The sequence below is a fragment of the Myotis lucifugus genome, unplaced genomic scaffold, assembly GCF_000147115.1.
Source record: "Myotis lucifugus unplaced genomic scaffold, Myoluc2.0 scaffold_61, whole genome shotgun sequence".
NCBI lineage: Eukaryota > Metazoa > Chordata > Mammalia > Chiroptera > Vespertilionidae > Myotis > Myotis lucifugus.
The window spans coordinates 5,716,484-5,737,307 of NW_005871109.1; the positions used below are offsets into that span (position 1 = coordinate 5,716,484).

Genomic DNA, 20,824 nt, shown 5'->3' on the forward strand with positions numbered 1-20,824 from the left:
AATAATAACATTTACCTTTCAAGGTCACTGTTAAATGAGATGTTACGTTAGAACACCTACAATGGATGTCAATAAATGAATAATCCATAACTGAGAATATACTTCAAATAAGCATCTACATATGCAAAGGACATTTAAAAATCAATAACAAATCCTACCTGCTGGTCAAATATTATAAGGGGACAGACTCCAGGAATCATCTCTATAAAACAGGGCTTATTTGTGCTGGACTTAGGACCATTTGGAATACAAGACTTTACGTACCTCAGCATCAGATATGCACAGGTTTGCTAACATTCCACTGAAAATCCAATGAAAGGAAATCCAATGAGACTGAGAAAATTAGGTGTATTTACATGTACCTATACCAGTATGCTGCCTGATATACTAATTAAGGTCTCAGGGGCTTCATTTATTCTCTTCATTATTTGCATATAAGCACGGCAATGCATAGATCTAATTAGTTTTGAGACTTTATTTGGATCAACATAATTAGTGGGGCTATGCTTTGATCATCTGTGTTATTTCTGAGAAGCAGCTATGACCTAGAACAACAGTCCTGTGGTTCATATTTAGTCGTTCCTTAGGGAGCTGCAGGAAAACCCATGATGCTGTTGTCTGTCAAAGTGACCTACAATTTAACTCACTCAGCCTTGGCATTTCCTGCTTTTCATACCTATTCCTACGTGGTCATAGATAGCACTGGCCAATCCATTGCTGTTTCTCACACATTGACCATGTGTCACAAACTCAGCCAGGGAAGAAGCCTTGCACATAATCAGAGCCACCTCCCGTGCCACATCAACTGCATCAGCTGCTAAGAGTAGAAGTGAAGGAGACTTAGTGTTTGCCTCCTGTAAATACAATACTATAGTGAGAGAATGCAGATTCACAAATGCCCCAGTAGACAGTACCCGAAATGACTGTCCAGTCACCTGACTTCCTGACTGTGCCACCAAATTATCTTTCCTCTCCTTTTCTAAAAGATGCTTATAACTATTCATTTACACTTGGAGAATAAGAGAAAGAAAAATGGCTTAGCATATTCTCATGGGTGTTTGCAGGCATGTAGTCCAGTCTATCTTTGCAAACAAGGACAACTTTGATGTTCAACCCTCTTGTAGAAAGCAGTAACTTGTACTAAGAAATAAGTAATGTTTGCAAACCATTACTTAGATACCAACCACTTGGCTACCCAGATACGCTCTGGGAAGCAACAAATTGACGCGAATGTAATGGGACATGTAATACTGCTTGAACAAGACTATGCTCTGTGGTGACTCCCACATCTTACAAAGAAACCACATTCAGAAACATCATATGGACATGGTTGAATGCCTCAAGTCTTGGTTAATGAATAACCTCCTTTTAAATGGGCTTACTGTTGGTCTCACAAGGTTTTCTATTTTGATTTTCTCTGGTCTCTTTAAAATTTCAGGAAAAAAACTCTGAATCTCAAAATGCCTATGAGTAAGAATAAACTGTTTTTACTACTGGGAATGATCTGTTTGGAACAAGGTAAATCTGCAACTCTCTCTCTTTCCAAAGGTAAGTTTCAAAGAAACTATAGTTATCCTTGTCTGAAGGAATAACCTTTACTGTCAATGAGCATCATAACTCCAGATTCCTTTGGGAAAACCAGAGAAGCAAATATACTTTGGAGACCTAACTGTCTTTCATGTAATTATTTTGAACTTTTCTCCTGAAATCAGCATATAAAACTGGGGAAAACGTTTATGGAATACAACTTTGACAAGTTGCATTGATCTGGATTGTTCACTTATTTGGTCATGTTACACAACCCCATCCTCATTCATGGAACAAATTCTGGAAATCAGCATAAATTTTGAAGCATCTGTAATTTTTTGGAAAACTGTCTTGCTGGGAAATATGAAGCATGCTCACTGAGAATAGTTCTTGGCCGGCTTCTCCACAGTCAGATTTGTGCCAATCCTGAGAATCATCATGTTTTCTCTCTTTGCTCCAATGAGTTCAGAATATAGTACATTTTATTTCTAAGGTACTGATGCTTCATTCAGTTGAAACAGTTAGAAAATAAGCTTCTGAACCAATATCACGGCTGCAGTGGGTTCGGAATCAAAAGGTTTAGTGTTATATCCATGCTTTGTCATTAATTAGCTGTGCATCTTTTTGATTCTTTGTTTTCCCATCTGTAAAGAAGTAACAGTACTTGATTCATAGGCATAGAATGGAGGGTTAAATGAGAAATTATTTGAATGAGCTTTGTATATTTTAACATATTAACCTAAATAGCTATGCTCTGAAGGATACGTTCTCTAGGAAAACCGTATGTTCATCCACCCAACTTTTCTAAGTGTCTACTCTGTGCTAGGAATTGTGCTAAACCTTGGAAATGCAGAGGTGAATAAAGACATAGAGTGTGCTTTATTTTTCCCCTCAAGTAGTTCAGACTCCAATGAGGGAGAGAGACAAACAATTCACTATCACAATGTTGCATGGCAAAACTACAAAAGGGGAAAGAAAAAAGTACTACAGAGTAAAGAAGAGAGACACTTAAAACACATCTCGAGGAAATCAAGGAAGACTTCTCAGTTGAGGTGACCTCCAGGCTGAAGATAAGTATGAGAGGACTCAGCTAGCCAAAGAAGTGTGGTGATTGTGAGGCGGGGCTTTCCAGGCCATCCTAGAAAACACAGAAAAGAATGATCTGCCATCCCTGGCAGTTGCAAACATCTTTAATCTAATGCCTCTCTTAACTGACAAGTGAAAAAAAATTGAGGATAATAAGTAAATGCAATGTTTTCAGGGTCAAAATCTTTTCCATAAAGACAAAAAAAGTTATTTCTTCCATTATCTGGCAACCCTTCTATCCTAACACCAGTCTGGTGTGTGAATCAGGACACTGTCTTCTCTCCACTCTCCTTGAACAATCTGCTACTTTCTACCCTCAGAGAGAATTAAATCTAATATCAAACTGCGTACCAGGTACCACAACCATGGTCTCACACTCAGTCCCCTGTGAGGGGGAAAAGATGAACACACAATTACAATCGAAGACAGACTATGGCATCATCCACGTACTGAAGGAATTAACTGAGCAACTTCTATATATCAGGATCTGTGTTAGATAATGTTGGATATAGGTATCTCTGAGATTAAGTTCATATCTTTGAGGAGCTCACTGTCTAGTTAGCTTGAAAGTCAGACATAACCAGCCCAGCCAGCGTGGCTCAGTGATTGAGCACTGACCTATGAACCAGGAGGTCAGGGTTCGATTCCTGGCCAGGGCACATGCCCAGGTTGGGGACTCGATCCCCAACGGGGGGGGGGGGGGCTGCAGGAGGGGCCCAAACAAAGAATCTCTCTTATAATTGAGGTTTCTTTCTCTCTCTCTCCTCCCTTCCCATATATATATATATGTAATTTTAAAGCCAGAAATAACCATAATGTATGTAATTAATGTCATAGAAGTACAGAGTGCTGTGAAGAGCCTCTAAGGCAGGGGTGGGGAACGTCAGGCCCGTGGGCCTAATAAGGCCCGCAAAATCATTTGGTCTGGCCCTGTCAAGGCATTAGGGGTGAGTTAATAAATGTTTGATCAAATACAGCAGGCAAATTTTTAAGTTGATAGTTTTGCATGGCCCACAAATGATGTTATAAATACCCAAATGGCCCCTGGCAAAACAAAGGTTCCCCACCCCTACTCTAGGGGTCCAGATTACTCATAAGCAAAAAGGGGCTGCATTCCTGCTAACCCAGTGAAGATCTATTTCGAAGGCCCTTAATCTTCATAGTAGAAAGTATTTTTTCATGCTACCTATGTTCTATGTGACAAAAGCTGAATAACCCTTCGTACTGCAAACCACAGCAAACCCCACAACTAACTTAAAGCCATTTTATAGTCTTTCTACATGATCCAGGCCCTACAGTTTTTCTTGCTCATAAGACTTTGCTGTGTCCCTCAATCTCAGAAGCTATCTAATAATTTTTTTTGTCTTTTCATTTCTCCAGCTTCCACTTGTGGACAGAGTCAAGTGAAGGCACAGCCCTGGAATTACCTGAATGGTTTTAGTCGCATTGTTGGGGGAAGCCAAGTGGTAAAGGGCTCTTACCCATGGCAGGTGAGTCTCAGAGAACATTATCTGGTGGGTAGACTATGAGCTGTTTTGGGATTTGATACTTCAAAATCATCTGCTACTCACAAGTGCACTCCATTCGGCCTAGCTCGTCATCAGAGATCTCATGAGTCTGTACAGGGGTTCAAGTCCCTCATGCTGTAAGACCAGTTATATTACAGAAAAGGTGTGTCCAGAATAGCTACATGCACTATTGGCTTGTTCCAAAAATTGAAAAAGACATCCCAAACTTTCAACTCCTAAAACAAAAATCCCACTTTAAGATGAAAAACTTTTAAATTTACAATTTAAAAAATAATTTTCTGATTCAATGCATAGATTTAAAATATACTTATCTCATTATAGTTAAAGATGACCAGGGAAATCAAAGGTATCATATCCACAAGTCTACTCTATGTCTGAGGTTTAAGATTTGTACCTATTCCATATAACCTCTCAGGGAATAATCAAGCCTACTACCTTCTTAGTAGCTAATGTCTGAAGAATTCTGTCTCAGTCTAATTTCCTGGTCCTCCCCTGTCATAGAAATGTCTTTGTGCTTCTGCCCTTGGCCAGTGGTGTTCACATTTATTCTCCTTACAAGTCCCCCACCTTTATTTTTTTACCCTGGGAGCCACACTATATTCTTGTCATTTACTTTTGCAAATAGAGTAATAGCTCTTTATTTTTACTTCTCTTAAGCCAGTCAAATGAACTTTTAGTCCAGTGGATATTTAGAATGGTTGGTCAATTGAGTTTGTATTCACTAGGTTGATGAATTAACTTGGTTGAAGAGCTGATTGATCAGTTGCTTACTTGGCATTTGGTTAGCTAGTCAATTCAGAAGTCCATATTCAAATCACAGTCAGGGATGAATCACTGACTTTTACTTACTTGCTCTTTATTATATTCTTAGCCTTTTCTCTGTATTAAATATTTTTTTTCAATCATTCATTGAATAATATTTGGTCAAAAAGGGAACAATTCTAATAAATTGTTTACTTTCTTATTCCAACAATGGAATTAAAAGTATTACTTGTACCCTGTAAGTCATTTTAGAGTCAAATCAAATATCATGAACAAGATAAACCAAAGATGGAGGCAGAGTAAAAAATAGGCTTGAAGAAATTGTAGAGGTCAAACAGTTAAGAGTGCCAGAAAATTGTAGGTCCAGACTATCTCTCCAAGAGGCTTGGAGGACTTGGAGCACATGTTGTAAGACTCTTTAGCCCTCCCCCATGGCCTTTCTCTCAGACCTGCTCATCTGGATTCTGCTGTATCTTACTATTCTTTTTCTTTCTCTTCATTTACAGATATTGTTTACCTTGTTAGAGTAACAGTATGAATATTATTATAAAAATTAATAAATGCCATCAATGCATAAAAAATAAATACTATAGCCAATGATCTGAGATTAACCACCTGGGAACCTGGCTGGGAAGGTTCTGGTTCCAGCACTTCTCTTTTTTCTGAGCTGCAGTGAAATGGGTTTTATACCTTCACAGTCCATGATTGCTAATAGTTATGAAGAGTATATCTGGGTCTATTTTTCAGAATATGCTCAGTCTCCAGGTTTGGGGGATACCAGGGCATTAACTTGCTCTTATTTAAGGTCTTTGCAATTCAGGTGTCTCTGAAACGAAGGCAGAAACATATCTGTGGTGGAACCATCATCTCTCCACAGTGGGTGATTACGGCTGCTCACTGCGTTGCAAACAGGTAGGGGAGGGCCCAGCACATGTATAAAGGGCAGATGACCTCTCTCTTCCCTTAGAATCAGCAACAATAACTCTTTAAAACAGGAACTGTGTGATGTATGCTTTAGTGAGAGAACATCTTAACTGCATAACACAAATGGGCTCAGTGATGTTGTCAGAGGGTACTCAATCTGGTAGAAAACATAATCTCTTGCAGAAGTAGTTAAATATGAATGGACATTAATAAAGAATAATATCCAAGTGAGAAAAAGCATCACAAAGATATATTTGTGAAAGTTCTCTCCTGGTTTTCCTAAATTTCAGTGAAAAAGAATCATGCAGTTCATTATGCATCTTAAGAAGTGTATAAAAGAGAACAAGTAGAGGCCAGTAAAACATAAAGAAGGCTCCCACATCTTCTTTCATATTGATCCCACCTCTATGAGCTTCAATCTAACAACTTCCATCCTTAATCCACTTTCCTGTGTGTTTCAAATGTTCTATTGTTGCCAGTGCTCTTGATGTTCATTAGGCTGCAATCAAGGTCATGACCCCATATTTATCCTATTTCAAATCTGCAAAGATGAGTAAGACATAATTCCTGCCCCCAGAGAGTTGACAGTCTAAAGAAGAATCACCTAATAATTCCCCTAATGTGTCAGGTGCCTAGGTTAGGGAGTTGCTATGTGTTAGGTTAGATACTTAATATAGCCAAGAGCCAGGAAAGTATATCAAGAGAAAAGTATGGCCTTTCTAGTTTTTTTTTTATAAAATCTGGGAGCAAAGGGTCCCAAAAGATGGCAAGCCCAAAGCTCTTAATCCATCTCAGTTCATCCCATCCCGTTCCTTTCAGATAAGTTTGCTTCAGGAAGGGAAATAGAATGGTCTTTCTCTAAATTATAAACATAAAGGAAGTAGGAAGATCCCCACCTCCCATTGTTGTAATCAGTCCAAAGTCCTGAGAGGGCATGCTCTCTGGGACAGCAGAGTTATGGTGCTGTTGTGCCGTTCACAATGTACATTCTGCACTAGCTCTCTGACAGTAAAGCAACATACTTAGTTGGGATCACAAGTCACTCGCTGATACTGAGGCCAGGCCAACCACCTAGGGTAGCTAAATGAAGTCCAGTATAGCTTTAGACCCCTGAATTACAAAGTATCCACAGCTTTAGACATTTTATAAATGAAATTGCAGAGCACTCGATTTATTACATCATTGACTCCTGAGGCCATTCATTACTACTCCCCAATCAAATTGAAAACCTCTGCATTTTTAGCAAGAGTGTGGGAATCATTCTCACTTTCTCTGTCCGGCAGCCTCCTACCCCCCCATTATCCATCCATGCCATTTTGAAGAGGCCACTTTGTCAACCATTACAACTGTACTCAGAGGCTCAATGAAATCAATTCATTCTACTACTTCCTCTTTAATAGAAATATTGCATCGAGTTTGAACGTTACTGCTGGAAAACATGACTTGAGCCATAAAGAGCCAGGAGAGCAAACCCTCACCATTGAAAGCATCATCATACACCCCCAATTCTCCACCAAAAAACCAATGGATTATGACATTGCTCTTTTGAAGATGGCTGGCACCTTCCATTTTGGTAAACATTTCAGGCTCACTCTGAATTATCTATCCCATGTTCTCCATAAATTCTGTTCTATAGCACATTCCTTATAGTACATGATATGCCCAGCAATTCTGGGTCATGGACTTAGAGACAGGGGTTAGGGGTGGAGGGTCCCCTACCTGAAACACTTTTGCTTATAGCTTCAGATATAGGATTATGTAGAGTGTCTTTCTTTGTCTGACAAGTGACACCTGAAAGTGTCAGGGAGAAATATCACAACTCTTACAAGATTTTTGGGGGGACCACCTAGATGCCAGTGGGTGAGTGCATCTGGTGACCTCTCCTCCATGCCCTGCCTTGCTCTTTTTTCAGGCCCGTCTGTGGGGCCCATGTGTCTTCCAGAGCCAGGAGAACAATTTAAGGCTGGATTGATTTGCACGACTGCAGGCTGGGGCCGCCTGACTGAAAGTAAGAACTTCTATGCCTCTACCCTTAACCAGATGTCAGAACTTTCTGTTGGGTAATTCAAAAACAGAATTTTTAAGCTGTTATTTTTTAAGAAAACAATTGTGCAAACATGTTTTAAAAGAGGAAATATAAAAATGTACTTAGAAGTTCAGGTCTTTTCAAAAGACACAAACCTGACTGGAGCAGGCATCTTCGACTCAGAAAGGGTAGAAGAGTGGCTTGCTGGGGCTCTCGTCTCTGTGTGTTCTAGACGGCATCCTCCCGCAAGTCTTGCAAGAAGTGAACCTGCCCATCTTGACCCAGGAGGAGTGTGTGGCAGCTCTGCTAACCCTAAATAAGCCCATCAGTGGGCAGACCTTTCTCTGCACAGGCTTCCTTGATGGAGGGAGAGATGCATGTCAGGTAGGTGGGAGCAGCTAGGCTGATGGGTCCCAGGCAGGGCTTCCCTCAGCTGTAAGAATGGACTCTGAAAGGAAGTGTCAAGAGTGGCAGGAGAGGTTTGAGTCAAAATAAAGAAACAGCTTGAACAACCTGTTTATACCAGGGAGTGTGGATTCAGAAGAGGTCTTCCACTTTTTCCAAAAGACTAAGTAACAGATAATGTCAATAATGAGCTCAGGGTTCTCCACCTCTGAAGAATGGCTGTCTCTTTCCTATCTAGAAGTTTCAGGTTCATGTATAACAGGAGCCTTCCTTTCCTTCCACCCCTCCTGCTGAGCAAGACCTGAGGTCATTTTTACTGCTGGGCAAGACTTCTTTGAGCCTGCAAGATGAGACGGGAACAGGAAGACAGCCTGATTGTGTGATGAAAGCCTAGGATGCGGAGAAGGAGGTGGAGCTGATAGGCTCCGATGATACCCAAGGGTCTAATGTGAGCTGTGCTTGCCTGTTCTCCCAGGCCCGAGTCCAAATTATTAGAAGTGAAGAAATGTCATTCATCCTCATCTAGCATCTTTATGGGGGGGAAGCGTGAGCACTTTGGGGCACAGACACTGATCATGATGGTAACAGACGCTTTTCCCCCTCCAGGGAGATTCAGGAGGTTCCCTCATGTGCCGGAATAAGAGAGGGACTTGGACTCTCGCTGGTGTGACTTCCTGGGGTTCGGGCTGTGGTCGAGGCTGGAGGAACAATGTGCAGAAAGACGATCAAGGATCCCCTGGGATCTTCACAGATCTTAGTAAAGTGCTTCCCTGGATCCGCAAACACATCCACATTGGTAATAAAGCTAGCACCTAAGGCCAAGAAGCTAGGGCCAGAGAGGGCCTCAGCAGAGTCCAGGCAAGTCAGGGCCACTACACAGACAGGCTCTGCTTCTGTTCTTAGGGCAACACATCAGGACTCTGGTATTTCCTAAGGCTAAAACAAGGGGAAAATATGGTGTGTGGTACAGCATACAAACAGTCAATGAAACATGAATGCATCCATCCTAGCCTTTTCAAATTTGCCTTTAATTTAAACTATGTCAGCTGGTGATATGTACTCACCACTTCTCAACTATGCTAGCAAGATTCAGCATGCAATAGTATAGATCAGTGGTCATTGAGCACCGGGGACAATGTCTGGAGACATTTTTGGTTGTCACAACTAGGGGAAGGGGAGGGAGTGACATTAGCATCCAGTGGATAGAGGCCATGGATGCTGCTAAACCTCCTACAATGCACAGGACAGGCCCCACAAAAAAGAATAATGCAGACCCAAATGTTAGCAATGCCCTGGTTGAGAAGGCCTTATACAGATCTAGGTACCATAAGTCTGAAAAGGCCTGGATCTACATAGGCCTTCTACTAGCCTGACCAGTGAGTTATCTGAAACTTCATTTCTGCCTCCAAATCACCCTTAATTGTTTTCTTAACTGGTGGCTTCCAGCTCCAATAGGGCTTCTGTTTTTCCCCAAAGGGATTCATTCAAATTGATTCAGTAAGAACTTGGTTTTGTTTTCATGTATATGGTCTGGTGGCAGGTACCTGCACCCTCAGTTCAAGCTATAGCTATCCCAACAATTCTTTTGTGGTTGTGGTGAGTTATTCCATCTCGAGCTTCCCTTCTCATGTAAAACAAGAGGGGTGGGCCAGATGACCTCTTCTTGCTCTGTGTAACCTCCAAGCTAATCTGGGCCTGTCTCTTAGTTCCCCTGCTTAATAAACAGAGTGACATCATCTCCTTAAAACAAAAAGGCCACTTTCTGTTTTGTCAACTTGTCCCTTCTGTTCTTTCCATAGATTACATTCTCATTAGTTGCATATTGACTTGAAAATCTCTGCACTTTTAAGCCAAGGAGTTGTTAACTTCTTGAAATATTGTTTAGGATACCACAAACCTTGAACTGCATCTTTCCTTTTCTTCCCCAGGGAAACGGAGAAAGAGCTCCAGAGGTGGGTATTTCTCCAGTCCGCTCCCCCAAAAGTATGACTTATATGTCAGTTCGCTTTATAATCAAACGTTTTCCTCAGCAAGAGCTGTCCTCGCGCACTAGGTACAGAGCCACCACTTGGAAATCCCTGCCGGTCAGGTCCCTCACCCAGCTGGAGCCCCAGATTCCCTTCCATTTCCCATCCTGTACATCCAGAGCTCCCTCTCAATTCAGCAAACATTTGCCAGATCCTTGCTTTGCATCAGAGACTTGAAGGAGGAGGATAAGGTGGTGCAGATGTGGTCAAGAAGCTACACACCTTGCCCTAAAAGTGCCCTTACTTATCCAGGGGTCTCACCCCGGTGTTATGTTGCAACACGGCAATGAATTCACTCTGTGACTTGGGGAAGCTCCTTTCTACTTCTGGACCTTAGTTTCTTCATTCATAAAGAAAAGAGTTTGGACCAGATGGTTTCTAAGGCATCTTGAGCTCAAATCTCTGGTGGTTCTGAGAGTCTGTGGAACTACCTACAAGGAGCAATGTGAGGAAGAGTACCCTGAGAGCGCAGAGGAGTGAGTGGCTCTTCTGGCAGGAAAAAAAAAAGGCAGGGAGGCTTTGAAGCACAGACATCTTCTCTTCTAAGTTGAATCTCAAAGGACAAAGGCTGAGAAGAATTTTGTCAGGTGGCAATGGGATTCAGGTAAAGAAAAATATTCTAGCTGCCATCCTGGATGGGTACTAAAGGATGGAGATAGGAAAACGTAGGTTGTAATGGAGACCAGTCATCTCAAAGCAGCTGAAGTGCAGGATAGGTGATAGGTTAATGAGGGAGATCAGAAAGATAATGTGAGACCACGTTATGGAAATTTGAATGCCAGTCAAAACAGGAAGTTGATTAAATGGATTAGAGCTATAGTTCAGTGGCATAAGAGCCGCACATAGGGAAAATATATATAGGTCAGAGGGGAAAACAATTCGAGGTGGATTTATGAGATTATACATTAGTTCAAGAGACAAGAAATACAAGCCTGACCTAGGGCAAGGGCCAGAGGATGAGGAGGAAACAGAAACAAGAAGAATTAGGACTTGTTGGTCACTTAGATGAAGGGTGGAGAGGGGGGAATCAAGGATGCTACCGAAGTTTTAGGCAGGACAGACTAAGAAAGGGGCCGATAAAAACAATCAAAGCCTAAGTGGAAGCACTCTTGCATACCCTGACAAATTTCATTTGTAGCATGTTAAGTTTCAGGGGCGATACCTAGGAGACGATTGAAAAATGAGGTCTAAAGTTTAGAAATGTAGAGACGACAGTTGAAACTGAGAGTATGAATGAGACTGGTCAGAGGGCCCAGGCAGAGAGAGATGAAAATTAATGACAGAACCTGGGAACTACCTGTATTTATAGAATGGAGCATGGGGTCAGAGAAAGAAGAGGGAAGGGAAAAATAATCATAGAATCTCAAGGTTAAGCAGGACCTAAAAGGAACAAAAATAAATAAACAAAAGGCATCTGGAACCAAGGCAGGAAAAGGTTTCGTGAAAAAAGGAAGTGTGCATAACGAAGAACCAGGAGGTCCCAGCGTCTGTCTGGGTCCTGGAAAGCGAGGGCTGCTGTGACTAGCCATCGTTGTTAGCCTGATTCTGTGGCTTCCCTCCCAGCCGCATGCAGGGAGAAGGATCGTGTGGTCAGGGAGTCGGAGGGGGAGCTGCACTTCCCAGAGAGCCCCTACCTCTATTATGACAGCAAGCAGTGAGTAGCCCCCTCTGCCACTCCTCCCCCGACTCCTACCTCCGGTCTGACTGTGCCCAGTAACGGGGACAGCCACTTTCTGTCTAGAAATAACACCCGCCCGACGTATCTGCCTGCAGACTTTGTGTCTGGACCCTGTTGGTACCCGAGGACATGCATGTGTTACTCAGCTTTTCCCACTTGGATGCAGAGTCTTGTGACCACAATTACCTGTCAATGCATTCTTTAGAAGACAGACTTCTTGGTGAGTGGATTTCCACATTGTCAAATGGACACCAGTGCTCAGAGGGCTTCGTGGGGCCTGGATACAGTATGTCTGGCACTGAGCAATCTGTACCAACCATATTTCCTGTCTCCAACTTTTGAGACTCAGCATGGATGGTGGAAAGGAACTAAATCTGGGGCTGTGTGATGGCTGGGAGGCCACAGTGCATTTTACTCACTGCATCGGCTTCCCATGGAACCAGGCTTCCGAGCTCATTTCAGACCTGGAGCCCATCAGGAGTAAAATGTAGGCACCCTGCAGGGCCCCTGCCTCCCAGGCAGCATGGGGCTTTTCTAGGCATGAAAACCGTCTTTCCCTGTCTTGTTCAGCTAAAAGTAAAAACGGATACTCACGAGTAGGAGAGAAAAGTTGCTTATATAAAACACAGAAATGAAGAGGCATTTCTGTGGTTCTTAACTGGAGGTGATTTTGCCTCCCAGGAGATGGTTGGCAGTGTCTTAGAAGCTTTTTTGGTGTCACAGCTGCAGGGAGAAGTACAGGCATCTAGAGGTCAGAGGCCAGGAATGTGCAAAACACCCTACAATGCACAGGAGCCTGAACACAAAGAACATTCCAGTTCAAAATGTCAGTAGTGCCAAGGTTGAGAAACCCGGGTTAGACCATCCTGCACTATCATGACAAGTTCAGGTCTCCTTCAGTCTTTGAATGGGTGCTGTTTTCTAGACTCTGAACAAATAATCTTCTTATGTTGCAGGGAAATTCTGTGGAGAAAGCCTCGTTTCATCAGTTCTTGTTGCCTCCAACTCTTTGAGGCTGAAGTTCATCTCTGATGCCACAGATTATGCCGTTGGGTTTAATCTCACCTATAAAGCTCTTAAACCAAACTACCTTCCTGGTAAAACCATTTTTTTTTATCACACACTATCCAGGCCTTTTGTAAAAGTTGAGGCCCCATAGGAATTGGGTGAGGGGCAGGGAGCCCCCTCCCAAGGCCCCCTTGGCTCCAAGGTGGAGAGGAGCACAGGCCTGTGAATCAGCATAGAGCAGGTACAGGTGTGCTGGTGTGAGACGCCAGGCACAGCCTTCTTATGGTGCTGCGATTGCACACCTAAGTGAGCTGAGCATGCCCAGTGAGTTCTGGAAAATCAGTGCACGAACCTCTTCCTTCTTGCTGGCTCAGCCTGCAGATTCAGGTCATGCATCATTCGTGGGAGACAAGAGGAAAAACAGAGGGGTTCCTCTTTGCTTGGCTGATGCCACTGTTTGCATGTTTTCCCTTGTGTTTCAGATTCCGGCTGCAGTTCCTTGGCTGTCCTTTTTGAAGAAGGCCTCATACAGAGTCTTCATTATCCTGAAGATTACAATGACATGGCCAACTGTAACTGGGTATTTCAAGCCCCCAAACACTACCTAATTAAGGTACTGACTCTGGCTCCCCTTCCTTTGCTATGGTATCTCCACAGAATAGCTAACAGAAGCACCACAGGGCAGCTTTTTATCTGATCTATTCACTGCTGTAACCCTAGTCCCTAGTCCCTAGTATCTGGCATACAAAGCTCTCAACAAATACTTGTAGAATAACAGACCAGCCTATTTCTCCCTGTAACTACCCACACTCACCACCAGATGGCAACTACACACTTTACTTTTCGTTGAAGTGCTGCCTTAGTCTTTGTACCTGGTAAATTGTTTTATCATTCCCTAGTCCAGTGGTTGGCAAACTCATTAGTCAACAGAGCCAAATATCAACAGTACAACGATTGAAATTTCTTTTGAGAGCCAAATGTTTTAAACTTAAAACTATATAGGTAGGTACATTGTTATTAACTTAATTAGGGTACTCCTAAGGCTTAGGAAGAGCCACACTCAAGGGGCCAAAGAGCCGCATGTGGCTCGCGAGCCGCAGTTTGCCGACCACGGCCCTAGTCTCTTCTAGAAACACTCTAAGTGATGGTTAACAAAAGGCGATGACAGTGAGGCCCAAATCATCCGCTCTTGTGCAGAGGGGACAGGGCAAGCACAGAGGAACCAGCATTGAGCAGGTACAGGTGCACTGGTGTGAGTGTCATGACATGTACTGGAAGGTGAAGCTCAGGTCAATGTATGGAGAACCTTGAATGCCTGGATACAGAGTTTACTCAGCACTCGATTAGTGGTGTTTGTGCCCATTTGTTTGTTCATTAAACGCTAGTGAGCCATCTGCACAGAGATGCCTCCGGTAGTTGAAGGTGAGACTGCATTCACAGTGAGGTGGAACTAGGCATTTATTTAGAAGTCTTTCTCTTAAAATGATAATTGAAAGCAAGAGAACATGAAGTTGAGAAAGTAGAGTAAAAATAACGGGGGAAGAATAGGGTGAACAATACCACAAAGTTTTCAGATGTTCAAGAGGCAAAAAGTGATCTGAAACCCAGGAGAACCAAATTGGTGTGATGTTATAACAGTCTAGAGAAGGGTGTCTTTAACTTAGAACATAAAACAAAATAAACAAACAAAATGATGTGGGCAACACTTTGAATTTACTACACAAAGTCAGAATTTAAAGAGAAGGAGGACTGAGCACTCATTGTCCAGTCCCCATCTCAGCCCCCAATAAAAAGGTAGAATAACTGGACTGGACAACTGACCAACAGAGAGGAGGCAGAAGTGTCTGAAATATCAAATTAAGTCTAATCTCAGGAGCAGAAACAAGATCACACAGGTCTTACCAATGAATGGGAAAAGAAGACACAGAGGAGGTGAGCATAGATCTTTTCCTAAAAGTTCCTGAAACCCAAACACAGGCAGGGCAGGTGTTTCAGGAGGAAGAAGTATTAAGAGGAGATATGTTATTAATGATGGGGGATAAAAGTTTAAGAATGAGCATTTTCTGGAAGGAGGATGAAGACACATTTAGTTGAAAATCTGAACGTGCCAGAGCTAGAAGTGATTTAAAAACATCTATTCAATAAATGCCCATGGAGTGCCGAGCATCCGTGAAATGAGGCTCTCACACCCCCAGTGACAGGATCATCCCAGGCCTCAGCCAAGACAGTAATTTGGAAATTAGCATGGCAAGTCCTAACTGTGTGCTTACCATGATTCAGAGAGAATGGGTTTACTTCAAGAAAGCATCCCAGTAAGGGTTTAAGAAATGTTTGAATGAATCCTGTGTCTGACTCGGCTCCTTCTCCCCATGCCTACATTCACCATGAACGACCATTTGCCTCCACTTTTGTCCTATCCATGCAGTCCTGTGTCTCCGGCTGAGTGTGCAGGCTCCATGGAACCCTATCATCTGTATGTTTACAATGTGAACTCCTGCTTCATCAGCCCTTCATCCCACTGCTCTTCTCTTCGCACTCCACTGGCCAGCGCTATCAAACTGCTCAAACATTGTTCTTTGCTCCTCCTAGGAAAGAGCAAGGGAGCTTAAGTATTTGCATATTTTCCCACCCTTACATTTTGATTATATTTGGTCACTTATATGTTTCAGCAGGTTTTGGGAGCCTATGGTATAGCATAGGAAACTAAGTAACTTAACCCACTCATGAACATTCCACTAACTTTCTCGTCTAAGGTCGAACTCCAGAGCAAGTTGCGCAATCCACACTTCTCTACCTAATCAAAATCAGGTAATCCGTCCCTATTATTTCCTCTGGATGTAATGTTGAGTCTTCTCAGCTTTCCTTTCAGAATCTGGAAATAGAGGAGAGTGGAGACTGCACTTCCGACTACGTGACAGTGCACAGGGATGTAGAAAGGAAGAAGGAAATAGGTGTGTGTTCCTGGAGCTCAGCTGCCCTGGTTTGTGTTTGGACCCAGTCCTTTTGGGGAATAAAAAGGATCTGGCTCAATGGTTCCTCATTCTCCCCCATCCCTCCCTACGCTCTCACCACCACCACTTCCTCTCCTCCTACATCAGGGGCAGGAGAAGCAAGAGGGAGAATCACAGGACCGTTTGAACAGAAAATACGGACAGCCCACATGAGCAAAGGGTCAGAAAGGGAAAGTGCTATGGAAATAGGAGTGTTTGAGAGTTAAACAGAATAAAAATGTTGATGAGATTAAAAACATATTAAAAAGAAGCCAACTAGTGACATCCACCAGGAAAGTTTATTTCCTAACAGTTACCTAAAGGACAATTATTTTTTTTCTCTAATGCAATGTCACGTCTATTTGCTGGCCCTTGACCGTGTCTCGCCTGGGCTTGGCTTGACCCAGCTCGGTTGTCTCTCATCGATGTTTCTAACTCTCTATCTCTCTCCCTTCCTCTCTGTAAAAAATCAATAAAATATATTTAAAAAAAAAAAAAAGAAGCCAACTAGTGACATCCACCAGGAAAGTTTATTTCCTAACAGTTACCTAAAGGACAATTATTTTTTTTTCTCTAATGCAATGTCACGTCTATTTGCTGGCCCTTGACCGTGTCTCGCCTGGGCTTGGCTTGACCCAGCTCGGTTGTGTGGCTTTGCTGCCCCAGCCCCTGTGCTGAGCTCCTCTGGTGTGATGCTCATCAGCTTCCAGTCAGATGAAAATGTGACCTTCAGAGGCTTTCAGGCTACAGTCTCCTTCATCCCTGAAACAGGTAAGAAGGAAGAGGCACCAGGTCCACATTCTCATCCTCATAACGTGTTAATCAAGTCTCATCATTTGCAGCAGTTCTGTTCTAGAAAGTCGCCATAAACACTGAAATTAGTGAATACTGAACCAGTGCTCCTAGGGAAGATTCAGGGTTAGGCTCCTCTGAGCCTCTGGTTTGATGTCTATTTCTGTTGAACGTCACCTTATTTAACACTCCGGTGTGGGGTGAATTTCCCGCCAAAATATAAGATGGCTCTGTCTTTTGGTTTTGTTCCATCCACCAAAAGGGTGGATTACAAACAAATATTTGGTAATACGCAGTTACAATCGGCCCGAGTTTACACGTTTCCCGCACTCCACCGCAAATCTATATGAACCGAGTTAAAGACGGCTCCCGCGGAGTACGCGCAATTCACGCGAGCCGACTTAACTCGCTTCCCCCACTCCAAGTGTTAATATATATTGTTGATTCATTAACACTGAACTCACAGCCCATACCCTGTAACTCAAACCTGAACAAAGCTTATCTATCACAGGCATCTTCAAAGGCAGTATAAGCTCCTTGCACTTAGGAACACCAGATGGCACTTCAGCACAAAGCTCAGGGCCATTTTAAATAGCAAAATCACCAACAAATCACACAAAAATGCAACAACAACAAAAAACACACCCCTCAACAAAACATGGCACTAAAGAGACCATGGCAAGAACACTTAACTGATAGTATGAGAGCTGAAACAAGAAGGCAGAGTGTCACCTCCTTAGGCCTCAGTGAGGGACACCTGCATGTGGTGACTCAAATTCTTCACAAATGTCCATGAATGACCTTGGAAATACCAGGAATGCTAGTTTTGAGTTGCAAATAAATGCTAGTGAGTAGGTAAGTTTGCAAATACAGAATCCTCAAAGGATGAGGATCAACTGCATATCTGAATCTTGGCCTATGCTTACTAGATATGTGACCTCAGAGTCATCTAAGGTTCATTTACTTCAACCTTATAACGGGTGACTAACACATGCCTAGTAAGAATGTAGTGAGGATTAAATCAGATAAGGTATGCTTGGCCAAGAGCAGGTGTGTGACACGTAACAGGGGCTCCGAAATGTGAAATGTCTTCACCAACCCCCAGTCCCTAGACACCTGAATTACACAGTTTCCTTCCAAGCCCTCACACCCACGAACACTTTGTCCAAACCCCACAAAGCTTCTCAAGTTGTTCATTCTTTTTAGGGGTAAGCAGCTACTTATGGCAAAGCCAGGTTACAGTTAAGATACTACACTTTTTAGTTAAAATACCCAGAGTTCAGCTAACTGAGATGCCCCAGAATTATAACAATAATAATGTTCTGCTGCGTCCCAAGCACTGGCCTGGTTTGTGTGACCTGAGCATTATATTATGCTTACACCCAGATTTAAACATCTCCAGATCAGAGGCTGAATCAATGTTTCTGGAGACATGGAATGTCCTTCCTGAAGAATACAATGCGTCCGGTAAGCTGGTATTTTGTGTGTGTTTCTTTAATCCTCACTGGAGGAGTGAGGATATTTTTTCCATTGATTTTTAGAGAGAGTGGAAAGGAAGAGGTAGAAGGAAGGGAGGAGAAAGAGAGCGAGAGAAACATTGACGTGAAAGAGACACATTGATTGGCTGTCTCCTGCTTGTGCCCCGACCAGAGCCAGGAATTAAACCTGAAACCGAGATATGTGCCCTTGACTGAGAATTGAACCCAAGACACTTTGGTCCATGAGCTGATGCTCTAACCACTGAGAAACCAGCCAGGGCCAGTGAGCTGTTTTGCGGAATGTGACCAAGAGATACACAGAGAGTTTCAGCCAGCGTTCAATCAGAGAACCCCAAAAGACATGTCAGAGTCCTAACCTCCAGTACCCCAGAAGGTGACCTTATTGGGAGAATCTTTAGAGAGGTAATCAAGTTAAAGTGAGGTCACGTGTGGGGACCCCAATCCAATATGACTGGTGTCCTCATAAAAGGGGAAATCTGGATGCAGAGAGAGACACACGCACACAGGGAGGACGTCACATGAACATGAAGGCAGACACTGGGGTGATGCAGTGTCTTTAAGCCAAGGAACAACAAAGTTTTCCAGCAAACCACCAGAAGCTAGGGGAGAGGCATGGAAGAGTGTCTCTCTCACAGCCCTTGGAAGGAACCAACCCTTCCAGCATCTTTATCTCGGACTTCTAGTCTCCAGAACTGTGACACAATAAATTTCTGTTTTCCTAAGACACCAGTCTGTGATGTTTTGTTGCGGCAGGTCTGGCAAGCTAATACACCAGGAACTGGCTTACATGACTGTGGGGCGGACTAAGCAAGTCAGTCCAGGGGGCAGTCATAAGGGAAGCTCACACACAGGACACTGGCATGCACAGGCATGGCTGAAGCCGTTCTCCACAGGCGGAATTTCTCCTCTCCTCTGGGCAAGCCTCAGCTCTGCTTTTAAGGCCTTTCCAGCTAATGAAGTCAGGCCCACCCAGCTAGGCCAGGATGCGCTTCCTTCCACAGTCACCTGATTAGGGACTTTCATCACCTCTGCAAAATCCCTTCCCACAACATCTCACTTACGTTTGATTGAATAACTGGGGGCTGTAGCCTAACCAAGCTGACACATCAAAAAATCCATCACACAGAGCTCTTTGGGCTGTGGTCATTGTCCCTTTTGCTCAAAGCAACACAAATGACCCAATCACAGACCTTCCTCCAAAAGCATCTCTTAGCTTCAGCTTTGTCAGCTGAAAAATGGAGTGCTTCTTTAAATCTGAAATCAGGAACTTTTAAGCTTGCGTGACATGACAAATTCCTTTTGTTTGTTTGTTTGTTTGTTTGTTTAATGCACTGTGTGTAGCACAGGGTGCCGGGGTTCAGGGGAAGAACATGAGGCTGGATTCAGAAACGTGGGCTTGCGCCCCAGCTTTGCTATTTTCAAGCCATGTGATCACAGACAAGGCACGGACTCTCTCTGAGGTTCTTTCTCCAAAATAAAGTGGTTGTAAAAAGATCACAACAATTTCAGAAGGATATGCTCCATTATGGGAAATGTTCTGTAAACTCTGCAGTTCTATGAAAATGAAGCTTTTACAATTATTCTTAGAATGGAGGCGTTAGCCCAGTTTGCTCTATCTTAACTTGTTCATAATTTTAAAAACAGACACTAATTGTCCCCACAAACAAAACTCTGTTTGAAAACCTTCTGCTTTTGTTCCTCTAAGAGATAAGGAAGCAGAGGCTGGGCAAGTTAGTGAACGACCAAATTCCTGGTTGTGTTCAAGTAGGAGGAGGGGCCAACTTCCTTCTTGTCTTTCTGTTGGACGCTTTCCCCTTCTCCCCTTCCTGAAGGCTGGCCTTCCTCCTGCTGCAGGTCTGAGGCTCCCGGCCCCAGGCTGGCAGCCATTCCCCTGGACACTGCATGTGCTGCCCACTTACTTCCTGTTGTCTCCACAGCCCAAGCTGTGAACTCACATTTACTACCTTCTGGAGGCTCTACCCCAGCCCCTGCCATAACAGATGCTGTCTGGGAAGAGTTGAAGCAACTGCTATAAATATTGGTCGGGAGCTACACCAGTGGGCGTAGCTCTGCAGACATAGCTGCTCAGGAAGGATCCTCGGGCTATGGGTGCGGGAGTGATGGCGGGAATAGGACTCTACAAACTGTTCTTCTGACTTTTCTCAAACACAATTTCTGGCAAATTCTGGTCATTCCCAGTGTCTCAAGCCTCTTGCCTTTATACAGTCTTACTCCATCAGGCCCCAGTAAGCCTCCCATTGCCAGGAGCGTGCAAGGTTTTCCATGCCATGTTTCTGCTATCCAAGTTGAGGCTGAAGACATTCCCGAAAGGAAAGTGTTACCTTTGCTTTATGACCATCTACAGTGCCGGGGGGGGGGGGGGGGTAGATCCTGACCAGGTGGCATCGACATACTTTAATTTAAAATCCTTGAAGAGGAAAACCAAGGGAACTCCGATTCAAGAAATAGTCCGCACTGGTCATGGTGTTGGGTGCTTGGAGTGGGTAAGGTGCTCCATCAGTGTTGTCTCATAAAGCTCACCCCAGTCAACTAGATTTATCTGCTGACATC

At 43.4% G+C, this 20,824-nt stretch overlaps 1 protein-coding gene across 1 annotated transcript; it reads left to right on the top strand.

Annotated features, from left to right (window-relative positions):
* Positions 1 to 1,460: 1,460 nt before the first annotated feature.
* On the top strand, positions 1,461 to 20,202 carry OVCH2 (ovochymase 2). The gene is made up of 16 exons (XM_023754590.1): positions 1,461 to 1,548; positions 3,994 to 4,103; positions 5,725 to 5,816; positions 7,229 to 7,401; positions 7,741 to 7,836; positions 8,087 to 8,238; positions 8,866 to 9,055; positions 10,188 to 10,211; positions 11,850 to 11,940; positions 12,060 to 12,184; positions 12,921 to 13,061; positions 13,455 to 13,585; positions 15,830 to 15,923; positions 16,602 to 16,733; positions 18,132 to 18,221; positions 20,108 to 20,202. The coding sequence occupies exons 1-16, from the start codon at positions 1,461 to 1,463 to the stop codon at positions 20,200 to 20,202; spliced, it is 1,824 nt and encodes a 607-aa protein (XP_023610358.1).
* Positions 20,203 to 20,824: the final 622 nt, after the last annotated feature.

What these genes read in the sequence shown, in the direction of transcription:
- OVCH2 (XM_023754590.1), top strand. Translation starts at nt 1,461, where the DNA reads ATGCCTATGAGTAAGAATAAACTGTTTTTACTACTGGGAATGATCTGT. An exon ending in ACGGAGAAAGAGCTCCAGAG is followed by an intron (nt 10,212 to 11,849) that starts GTGGGTATTTCT and finishes CTTCCCTCCCAG; the next exon opens with CCGCATGCAGGGAGAAGGAT. An exon ending in TGAAGAATACAATGCGTCCG is followed by an intron (nt 18,222 to 20,107) that starts GTAAGCTGGTAT and finishes CTCCTGCTGCAG; the next exon opens with GTCTGAGGCTCCCGGCCCCA.